The following is a 12671-nucleotide window of genomic DNA, read 5'->3' on the forward strand; positions in this document are numbered from 1 at the left end:
ACCAGCCTCTAGTGTATGTAAGAGCATGAACAGTGTCCAATATTAAGTGACCACTGTGAAGGATAGCAGCGCCAGACAGGGTTTAAAAAGGGGCTCATAGTGGGTCTTGATTTGGCTGTCTGGTCATGTCATGCAGCATCAATATTTGTGGGGCATTTGAATGTCAGGCTGCGTGTAAACGTGAGGGCAGGTTCCAGTCAACCTCATCAGACCAACACAAGGGAAAATAGCTGTATTTTACACCATGCAGATTGTAGCTCTTACACAACTGCACCTGCCATCCAACAACCAGTAATTTAATCCCTGCAGCAATCTGTATCATCTCCCACCATTGGTCAGAGACTAGCAGCAGCCAGACTAGTGAATTATTGTCTCCTTCATAGGTTTCTGTTAAAACCAAAAACAAACAATTGTGTTTGGAATGGTGCCATGATCAAGATGCAAGGACTGCTGATGACTGGTGTCATATTGTGTTCGATGATGAATTGCGATTTTATGCTATTCCATATGAGCATCGTTCGCTGGTATGATGGTGACCAGGGGGAAATTCCTTTCTTCCAATGTTTTGGAGAGGGAGTATTACTCTAGTGTCAGGGTGTGGGGAGTCACTGGGTATGTCTTCAAGTCATGACTCGTAGTGACTGTGGAATCAATGACTGCACAACAGCACATCACAGTCAACCTATACCCTCATGTGTTACCTCTCATGTGACAGTTTGATGGTGCAATTTCTCAACAGGGCAATGCTTGACCACAAATGGAACATGTTTCTATGAACTGTCTGTGTGATGTTGCAGTACTTCCATGGCCAGTAAGATCACCAGATCTGTTCCCAATGGAACATTTGAGGGACCAGCTCAGATGTTAAATCATCCCAAGGCCATTATGTACGATTTAACAGACCAGTGACAATAGTTGTCAGTTAGCAAGCCTCAGAAGAGGAGAGAATCGTTTTTTGACACACTTCCCAACTTAATTAGTGGATGCATCCAGGCCAGAGGGGGTACAGAATCATAATAAAAGTGGAATCATACTGTGAAGTTCTTTGTAAATTTAACCCAATTTTGTAATAACCAACATCACCTACCCTCTCAAATCATGAAGTTTTATTTCGTTTCCTCCTTCCCTTCTACTTGCTTCACTTTTATTTGTCAGGCAGTATACATTCTTTTACAGATATATTTATAAATAGAAAATATTTATTGAAGACGTGCAGCTGTATGATTGCATATTTCACTATAACTAGTTAGACTCAGACCATCATCTCACTGAATGCATGAACAGAAAAAACATTGAAATTACAAGCTTATCCACATGATGTATAAGACACTCTCATAGTGTAAATGCTGCAAATGAACCAGGCAAAAGGGACTACAGATGCATAAAAATGATACTGACAGAAAGTGGAAAGCAGAAAAGCAAAGTTGTCGGAAAGAGAGATATCACCTAAAGGGAAGCAGCTGTATGAAGAGCAAGAGCTCAGACAGGCAGACAGTACTAAGCAAAGAACAGATGGCTGAAAGGTGGAATGATACATAAAGGAAAGACACTTTATGACTATATTATGGAATGGGAAGAGGAAGTGAATGAATTTGAGAGGTGTGATGATACTGTGAGAACAATATAACAGAGCACTGAAAGACATAAGGACAAACAAGATACTTGTCACAGTTGACATTAATAACAGTCCATAAATCTGGTCCCACATGGTATTTGCTTAATATGTTGTTAGTATTGGTTACCAGTTTCCTGGCTCTTAATCGTATTTAATAAATTTATATTTTGTGAACCAACCTCTCTTTTTGTTTCCCATCTTCTGTTCAGATGATTTATGAAGTTTGCTTTGTGTTACTGATTAAAGGTATAATGGAAAGGTGAAGAGTCCCCTACAATTAGTCTTCCCTCCTCATCTCATATGATGCGGGGTTCTGGGTGACTTTTGTAAACTGTACCCCTTTCCCTAAACCTCTTCAGTCCTTTTCCTACATCCCTCTTCCTTTTCCTTCAACTCTTCTGCCAGAGGAAGGAACCACTAGCTCCAAAAGCTTGTAAAAGTTAAATTCTTTTGTGTGTGTGTGTGTGTGTGTTCCCCTACCACTCATTGCTTGGTTTGTAGATTTTTTCATCTGTCCATTTACATTATAAACTAAAATTCAGGAATATCTGCAATATGCTTGCCTATGGAAGCCTTAAACTTTTCAAGTGACTCAGATTGTTTTCCAACCACAAATCCCTTTACGTGTGCAAATAAGCCGAAGACAGAGGATGCAAAATCTGTTGAACAAAATGCATGTTTCAAGAATATGCACTTCAGATTCCCCTTTTGCCCTTTGTGGGCAGGTGCATCAGTCTTAATGGATGGTGATTCTCTTTTAAAGTCCAGGCCTCTTCTTGCATATTTCTTTTATTTAATTTGCCAGAAGGCTCATGTAGAACTGTGATTTAAGCCTTTTCAAAATATTTAAAAACAAGAATCCTTTTTGCAACCCAGAAAACTCTGGCTGTAACCTTTTTGTCAAATGAAATAAATTTCACCTTTTTTTGTGCAGGCCCACTGCTTTCTACCTACAGCTTTGATTATTGTTCAGTTTCTGGTATCAACTGATTAACCCATCTCTCATCCTCAGTAACAAATTGGTGAACAATATTCTACATAACTGTAAGTTATTATCCTCAAAAGAGAATGTCATAATTATGACAACAAGATGGCAAGGGGGTGATCTGATCTAACTTCTGTTGATACCTGTGACAATATCAGAGCTACGTGAAAGAGTTAGGACAATATTCATCATATTTGTAAATAGGTTTGAATTAAATCATATGAAGAGTTGGCCAACATATTACAATTTCCCACAAAAGTCTCATGAAATGGCCATAATGAGAAAACCAGAGAAATTAAAGCTTATATGGTGATTTACCAAGAATCATTCTTCCTTATGCGCCATTCATGACTGGAACAGTGAATGGGGAGAAGACAGAGAGGTACCAAATGTGCTCTCTGCCCAATACTGTAAGGCAGCTTGTAAAACCTATATGTACATATAGAAGAGGAAATAACATGAAAACAGAACATAAGGACAGTGGAAAGAAGCTTGTTGCCCACATTTATTCAGGCAAAGTAGTGTGATGATGTTATGCCAAATTATAGGATCATCAATGAATTTCAGAAGTGTTCTATGATTTTACTGTTGAGCTACACAGTCAGTGCTGTGTCCAGGTGTAATCCAAATATAAAACTGACAGAGTTATTCCTGCTCAGACATAATAAATAGAGCACTTCTTAAATTATGTCAATTTCAAACCAGTATATAAATTTAATCAGAATGTGCAGTATGGTGTTCTTTGTATTTTACTTTGACTTACAAAATTTATTTTACCTTGAATATTTTTGTGTGCATCAGCAACTTCTTTGTATGTTGAAGATGCTAGTTCAACAGTACTATCAACATTGGCATTAATTTCCTGTATTTCGTCATATATACTGTTAACCAATGTTTGCTTTCCAGCCACAAGTTTGAGTAAATTATTTGATTTTGAAATATTTTCAGCTGTGCTATTATATAATTCTCTGTTTTCATCCCACATTTCCATAGCAACACTAATGATTGCTGAAGCCTATAAAAATTGAAAATTTATTTATAAAAATATGCAATATTGCAATTTACTGACAAAAAGCGGTTACAGACTGCCTCCTTAACAATGCCAACTAGGTGCAACACAACACTTTAATTAAAGTTTTGGCAAAAATCAGTATAACACTGCAATAGATAAACTGTAAAATATTGGTCTAAGAGTGACACAGAATATGAGATAAATTCAGCAAACATTGGATTTATAAACAGAATGTCTCTATTAATTCCCCTCTGTGATGAGTCATTAACAGATTAGGTTGTCATATTATCATAGTTTCTGAATATGAGAAATTTTGTAACATTGGAATCATCACAAAAATATTTAATTCTTAATGCTTTCAGAAATAAACTAGTGAACATGAAAGTAACAATACCTTTTCTCTACCTCTATGATCTCCTTTTCAACAGCTATGATCTCTGTAAGGGAGGATCACTGCTCTGACTCTTTTATAATCAAGAGATGTATAAATTGCTTTGAACTGAAGTTACTGATGTAGTAAAGAATAAATAGAAAATGGGTAGCAGAGACAGATGAAGAAGCATAGATGTTCAACTGTTCAGGTTCTCAAACTCATTTAAATTTACTGCTGGTGGAATTTATGTTTCTGTTAATTGTCACCTCCAGACCATTCTCAACACATTCCTATCTTATGTACAGGGCACCAATCATTTCTTTTGCTGGTGATATAATATCAGTTTATCTTATGTAGATGTCCAGCATTTTCAGAAATAGTGCATACATCTGATCACTTCAACAGGACATACTTCCTAGAAGGAAACAGTCAGCTGATTTCAACATGATATGTGTATTTTAAAAAAAGATCATATCAATGTGTTCGACTAAGAAATGTGTGCTCTCACTTTCCACAGCTACCACATACATTTATAAATGTTGCTGATTGAAACTAGTGGCCCATTTCTGTTAAGAGTTTATGTATATACACATTTTACATATTTCATTCAGTCTGTCTTGTGTACATGTTTTGTACAGCTATAAAACATGCAGCAACACTCAGTGCAAGAAGTAGTGGGGGGTAGCCATGATAAAGTTTGACTAACCTTCCACATTAATCACTTGTCTCATCATAAGATTCACAAGTTCCCTTCTGCACACCTTGTTCACAGATACTATGCTTAGATAAGATAATGAAATGGCGTGTGGCTAGGGCCTCCCGTCGGGTAGACCGTTCGCCTGGTGCAGGTCTTTCGAGTTGACGCCACGTCGGCGACCTGCGTGTCGATGGGGATGAAATGATGATGATTAGGACAACACAACACCCAGTCCCTGAGCGGAGAAAATCTCCGACCCAGCCGGGAATCGAACCCGGGACCTTAGGATTGACGGTCTGTCACGCTGACCACTCAGCTACCGGGGCCGGACCTTAGATAAGATACAAAAAAAAAAAAAAAAAAGAAAGTAGTCTACCTGATCCAGTGCTATATATTAAATGTACATATTATAATCTTGGACTGCCACTGATTAAGGCTATTAAAGTATCTTTGTTTTTGTGAAAGCTAATGTTTATCCCAAAGCAGTCAATCTGCAGTGGCAAAATCAAACAATAAAAACCAAGTAGGTACACAATGTAATCGAAAGTATCTGGACACCACCACAAACATATGTTTTTCATATTAGATGCATTGTGCTGGCATCTACTGCCAGGTACTCCATATGAGTGACCTCAGTAGTCATTAGACATCATGAGAGACCAGAATGAGGCACTCCACAGAACTCAGGAACTTTGAATGTGGTCAGGTGATGGGGTGTCACTTGTGTCATATATCTGTATCTGAGATTTCCACACTCCTAAACATCCCTAGGTCCACTGTTTCCAATGTGATAATGAATTGGAAACACGAAGGGACACGTCCAGCACAAAAGCGTACAGGCCGACCTCGTATGTTAACTGACAGAGACCGCTGACAGTTGAAGAGGGTCGTTATGTGTAATAGGCAGACATCTATCCAGACCATCACACAGGAATTTGAAAGTGCATCACATTCCACTGCAAGTAATATGGCAATTAGGCGGGAGGTGAGAAAACTTGGATTTCAAGCCCAAGCAGCTGCTCATAAGCCACACATCATGTCAGTAAATGCCAAATGACACCTCGCTTGGTGTAAGGATTGTAAACATTGGATGATTTAACAATAGAAAAATGTTGTGTAGAGTGACAAATCACGGTACACAACATGGCAATCTGATGGCAGGGTGTGGGTATGGTGAATGCCAGGTGTATGTCATCTGCCAGCGTGTGTAATGCCAACAGTAAAATTCGAAGGCAGTGGTGTTATGGTGGGGTCGTGTTTTTCATGGAGGTGGCAGACCCCTAGGCAGTCATGCAGCATTAAAAATATATAACGATTACTAACACATTGTGCTTCAACTACACTTCAGGTGAATACTTATACATCTGATTTACTATGAATTTGGCTAAGGATTTAGTACTGTTTGTGGATAGCTTGGAAAAATCATTAGATATAGGCTTGGACTAGCTGTGTTCTCATTAAAAAAGAACAGTGTAGTAGAGGGTGACATACTAGCAGTTTGGACTTCTGCTTGGGATTATTCTGTAGCTACTCAAGGCTTGTGAATGTATCTTTGTAAAATATATCCATCACAATCAATGATGGCAAGGTTTCCCAGTGACTGTGTCATGACAGTTACAGCTTACTGTTAAGAAGTCTGAGATTGCCTTAAACCTAGACCTAAATGCAACATTCTTTACAACAAAGTGAGAGGATGACTGTTAAATTACAATAATTAGTTGATACATTACAATGTCACACCACAGAATCTGCTGGATACAAGAAAGTTTTTCCCAGTATAATTCTCCACATGGTAGCTATACCTACAGCATTAATGTCCTTATTTTGGATGTTTCTGTTACCTTTTATTCCAAATTAAAGACTATATTATACTGTGCCAGATTTCATACCTTATAAATCTCCAGACATACATTATAACAGTTTTGTTTCAGTTTTTAAACCAATACTTGACGACTTCATGCTACACATCAATATGAAGTCTTCAGCCGTACCTAATTTCTATCAACCTCAACCAATTCATTTTGCATTACGAGAAGACTTGCAAGTTCAACTGTGTTGTCTTCAGAAACAAGTAATAATGCCTGTTCTAGTCAACGAGATTATACAACTAGTAGTGGTGCAAAAGCCAAATGTATATTTGTGCATTTGCATGAATTGCAAAGCATCTATAAATGCCTAATCAGAGGTAGACACTTCTTTGATTCCCTGCCTAAAAGAATTGATGGACATAATTAGCTGGAGGTTAATTCTTCTGATTGAACCCACCTACAGTTATCCCTGAACTAAGAATCCAAGGCAATGGTGGTAATAAATACACTATTTGACTTATTTCTATACAATAATTTGCTATTCCAAGTGAGTGGTGCCCTTGATATTATCAGCAATATCAAGAACAACTAAATCAATGAATACCTCAAAACACTAACTACAATGATGATACAACTGTCACTAGATCAATAACAGAAAACATTTTGATACAATTAAAGTGCTATTTTAAAGTACTTCAACACAGTGGCTCTAAGTGCAATTAACAAAAATATATATACTCTAGCATAGTGAGGAATATCTAGGCCTGGAAGTAGACTCAATTGAATGTAGGATTTACATCAGTTGTGTCCTCCAACCAAAAATTCACCATATGTTGTACTGCATGCACGGAGAGTATTATGTACTAGCAGCTCCCTGTAGCTTCTCAACATTACTCCCTAGCTACTAAAGACCACTGCTTGTATAATCAAGAAATAAATTGAGTGTCACCTCCACCATAAAAGTCAACTGTCCCTTTCAGCTCCTTTGGTGTAGTAACAGGTGTTTCAGATTCATCTGAAAATGGCATTTCAATTGTTTTTGTGACTGGTTGAGTTTTCTGGAGTAATGCCTATGCAGACTGAGAAGCATTTCCTTGTAATGACACTTGAGCTCAATGCATGTGTCATCTACTGATAATTCATACTGCACAGCTGATGAGTAAAGGGCAAGAGGAACTGATGTAAGTGTAGATTTCTCCTTCAGTCCTTGACTAAATGAAAAATATTTGAACTTATCACATGAATAGGACATAATCCAAACATGCCATCATGAAAAGTCTGAATTACTACAGCAAAAAGTGGAGGACACTTAAAACAGTGTAGCACTGACAACAAAAAAAGTGTCTTAATTGATTTGAATAATATTTTATGTTGTAGAACACTGAGAAAAGAGAATGTTGGCACCTTGGAATGAGAAACTTGGAAACAAGCTGGTCAGCTTGTATGCAAGCTACTTTTGTGGGTATCTATGGAAATTGGCTGGAGGACCATGAAGCCATGGGTATGTAATATGGTGTAGGACATCCATGCCTCATCACTGAAAAGGGAGGACAGAGGCTTACCCATTCTTTAAAGCAGTGTAGATAGCAACCTGTAGCAGATTTGACAACAAAGTGCAAAAATGGTGCAGACACAAGTGTTCCAGAGAACACTGTTCACAGCGCAGGATTGAACATGGGGCTCCCTTGCAGATAACCCCTATATGTTCCTATGCTGACCCCACAACATTGTTATTTACAACTGCAGTGATCGAATCATAAAGAATTAATCATGGATCAATGGAAATGTGTTGCTTAAGTGGATGAATCACATTTCTTGTTCAGTGGTCATGTCTGGATACATGAGGTGAATGACTTTTCAGAACATGCTATGCACTATGGATGCAAGATTTGGGTGGGGGAAGGGGGTAGCATTTTTTGTGTGTCATGTGGAGATATTTTAAGGTATTATGATGGCTGTGAACTGTATGACCATTATTGGGGACCATCTGAATCCCTTCACACTTGACGTTTTCCCTGATCATGATGGCATCTTTCAGGCTGGCCTGGATTGTGCTACAGAGGCTTGTTAGTGAACTCATATTGATGTCTTGGCCACCAAATTTGCCTTATCTGCACTTGATGCAATACATCTAGGATGCTATCAAGCACGAGCTCTATGCTCACAATCCACAACCCCATATTTGACAGGAACTGTGTTACCTGGACATAGACATCTGGGGCCACAGGCATCCAAAAATCTACCAAAGAGTTGTCAAATCTATGCCATGCAAAATAATTGCTGATTTGGATTCCAAAGTTGGACCAACACACTATTAAGCAGGTGATTATAATGTTTTGGCAAATCAGTGTATTTCTCCCTGTTCTCTCTTTATATATATATATATATATATATATATATATATATATATATATATATATATATATATATATATATATATATATATATAAACTCTTTGTCTTTGAATATGTCTGCTTGTGTCTGTTTATGTGTTGATGGATATGTGTGTGTGTGCGAGTGTATACCCGTCCTTTTTTCCCCCTAAGGTAAGTCTTTCGGCTCCCGGGATTGGAATGACTCCTTACCCTCTCCCTTAAAACCCACATCCTTTCGTCTTTCCCTTTCCTCCCGTCTTTCCTGACGAAGCAACCGTTGATTGCGAAAGCTTGAATTTTGTGTGTATATTTGTGTTTGTTTGTGTGTCTATCGACCTGCCAGCGCTTTTGTTTGGTAAGTCTCATCATCTTTCTTTTTAGATATATTTTTTCCACGTGGAATGTTTCCCTCTGTTATATATATATATATATATATATATATATATATATATATATATATATATATATATATATATATATATATATATATATATATATAAACAAAGATGATGTGACTTACCGAACGAAAGCGCTGGCAGGTCGATAGACACACAAACAAACACAAACACACACACACAAAATTCAAGCTTTCGCAACAAACTGTTGCCTCATCAGGAAAGAGGGAAGGAGAGGGAAAGACGAAAGGATGTGGGTTTTTAGGGAGAGGGTAAGGAGTCATTCCAATCCCGGGAGCGAAAAGACTTACCTTAGGGGGAAAAAAGGACGGGTATACACTCGCACACACACACATATCCATCCACACATTTACAGACACAAACAGACATCTCACAAGCAGACTTATTTAAAGACAAAGAGTTTGGGCAGAGATGTCAGTCGAGGCAGAAGTGAAGAGGCAAAGATGATGTTGAATGACAGGTGAGGTATGAGTGGCGGCAACTTGAAATTAGCGGAGATTGAGGCCTGGTGGGTAACGGGAAGAGAGGATATATTGAAGAGCAAGTTCCCATCTCCGGAGTTCGGATAGGTTGGTGTTGGTTGGAAGTATCCAGATAACCCGGATGGTGTAACACTGTGCCAAGATGTGCTGGCCGTGCATCAAGGCATGTTTAGCCACAGGGTGAACCTCATTACCAACAAACACTGTCTGCCTGGGTCCATTCATGCGAATGGACAGTTTGTTGCTGGTCATTCCCACTTAGAATGCATCACAGTGTAGGCAGGTCAGTTGGTAAATCACGTGGGTGCTTTCACATGTGGCTCTGCCTTTGATCGTGTACACCTTCCGGGTTACAGGACTGGAGTAGGTGTTGGTGGGAGGGTGCATGGGACAGGTTTTACACCGGGGGCGGTTACAAGGATAGGAGCCAGAGGGTAGGGAAGGTAGTTTGGGGATTTCATAGGGATGAACTAACAGGTTACGAAGGTTAGGTGGACGGCGGAAAGACACTCTTGGTGGAGTGGGGAGGATTTCATTAAGGATGGATCTCATTTCAGGGCAGGATTTGAGGAAGTCGTATCCCTGCTGGAGAGCCACATTCAGAGTCTGATCAAGCCCTGGAAAGTATCCCGTCACAAGTGGGGCACTTTTGTGGTTCTTCTGTGGGGGATTCTGGGTTCGAGGGGATGAGGAGGTGGCTCTGGTTATTTGCTTCTGTACCAGGTCGGGAGGGTAGTTGTGAGATGTGAAAGCTGTTGTCAGGTTGTGGGTGTAATGGTTCAGGGATTCCGGACTGGAGCAGATTCATTTGCCACGAAGACCTAGGCTGTAGGGAAGGGACCGTTTGATGTGGAATGGGTGGCAGCTGTCATAATGGAGGTACTGTTGCTTGTTGGTGGGTTTGATGTGCACGGACGTGTGAAGCTGGCCATTGGACAGGTGGAGGTCAACGTCAAGGAAAGTGGCATGGGATTTGGAGTAGGACCAGGTGAATCTGATGGAACCAAAGGAGTTGAGGTTGGAGAGGAAATTCTGGAGTTCTTCTACACTGTGAGTCCAGATCATGAAGATGTCATCAATAAATCTGTACCAAACTTTGGGTTGGCAGGCCTGGGTAACCAAGAAGGCTTCCTCTAAGCGACCCATGAATAGGTTGGCATACGAGGGGGCCATCCTGGTACCCATGGCTGTTCCCTTTAATTGTTGGTATGTCTGGCCTTCAAAAGTGAAAAAGTTGTGGGTCAGGATGAAGCTAGCTAAGGTGATGAGGAAAGAGGTTTTAGGTAGGGTGGCAGGTGATCGGCGTGAAAGGAAATGCTCCATCGCAGCAAGGCCCTGGATGTGCGGAATATTTGTGTATAAGGAAGTGGCATCAATGGTTACAAGGATGGTTTCCGGGGGTAATAGATTGGGTAAGGATTCCAGGCGTTCGAGAAAGTGGTTGGTGTCTTTGATGAAGGATGGGAGACTGCATGTAATGGGTTAAAGGTGTTGATCTACGTAGGCAGAGATACGTTCTGTGGGGGCTTGGTAACCAGCTACAATGGGGCGGCCGCTCCCAATCCGAAACCTCTGTCCTATCCAAAGGCCTCACCTTCAGCCCCACTCGCAGATTCAACCAAACAGCCCTTGTCAAAGATTTACTGTCCTACACTCATACTCTCTGCTGGAAATCACTTTGCCACAAACAAAAATGATCCTAATCCTACTCCTAATGATCCAACTCCCCAAGACACCATCCAAATTGAACCCCGCCTGGAACAGTTACGTCCTCCGTCGCAGCGGGACCCACCTCCTCTTCCTCAAAATCACCCTCTCCAAACCTTCCAGGAATTTCTGACTTCCAGCCTTGCATCTCAACCCTTCTTAAAAAACCTTAATCCTACTCCCAACATCACCACTGCTGAAGCCCTGGCTATCCGTGATCTGAAGGCTGACCGATCCATCGTCATTCTTCCGGCGGACAAGGGTTCCACGACCGTGGTACTTGATCGTCAGGAGTATGTGGCTGAGGGACTACGTCAGCTTTCAGACAACACCACATACAAAGTTTGCCAAGGTAACCCCATTCCCGATGTCCAGGCGGAGCTTCAAGGAATCCTCGGAACCTTAGGCCCCCTGCAAAACCTTTCACCTGACTCCATCAACCTCCTGACCCCACCGATACCCCGCACCCCTACCTTCTACCTTCTTCCTAAAATCCACAAACCCAATCATCCCGGCCGCCCCATTGTAGCTGGTTACCAATCCCCCACAGAACGTATCTCTGCCTACGTAGATCAACACCTTCAACCCATTACATGCAGTCTCCCATCCTTCATCAAAGACACCAACCACTTTCTCGAACACCTGGAATCCTTACCCAATCTGTTACCCCCGGAAACCATCCTTGTAACCATTGATGCCACTTCCTTATACACAAATATTCCGCACATCCAGGGCATTGCTGCGATGGAGCATTTCCTTTCACGCCGATCACCTGCCACCCTACCTAAAACCTCTTTCCTCATCACCTTAGCCAGCTTCATCCTGACCCACAACTTTTTCACTTTTGAAGGCCGGACATACCAACAATTAAAGGGAACAGCCATGGGTACCAGGATGGCCCCCTCGTACGCCAGCCTAGTCATGGGTCACTTAGAGGAAGCCTTCTCGGTTACCCAGGCCTGCCAACCCAAAGTTTGGAACAGATTTATTGATGACATCTTCATGATCTGGACTCACAGTGAAGAAGAACTCCAGAATTTCCTCTCCAACCTCAACTCCTTTGGTTCCATCAGATTCACCTGGTCCAACTCCAAATCCCATGCCAATTTCCTTGACGTTGACCTCCACCTGTCCAATGGCCAGCTTCACACGTCCGTCCACATCAAACCCACCAACAAGCAACAGTACCTCCATTGTGACG

General features: G+C 40.8%; 1 protein-coding gene across 6 annotated transcripts in view; it reads right to left on the bottom strand.

Annotated features, from left to right (window-relative positions):
• LOC126260180 (laminin subunit gamma-1-like) overlaps nucleotides 1-12671 on the bottom strand; it is a 389608-nt gene that overhangs the window by 63462 nt on the left and 313475 nt on the right. For all 6 annotated transcript variants that reach the window (XM_049957448.1, XM_049957449.1, XM_049957447.1 and 3 more), the window contains one exon: nucleotides 3378-3615. In XM_049957448.1, coding sequence (XP_049813405.1) covers nucleotides 3378-3615 — 238 coding nt within the window. The remainder of the gene's footprint in view (nucleotides 1-3377; nucleotides 3616-12671) is intronic.

This window comes from Schistocerca nitens, chromosome 5, assembly GCF_023898315.1.
Source record: "Schistocerca nitens isolate TAMUIC-IGC-003100 chromosome 5, iqSchNite1.1, whole genome shotgun sequence".
In the NCBI taxonomy this organism is placed as follows: Eukaryota; Metazoa; Arthropoda; class Insecta; order Orthoptera; family Acrididae; genus Schistocerca; species Schistocerca nitens.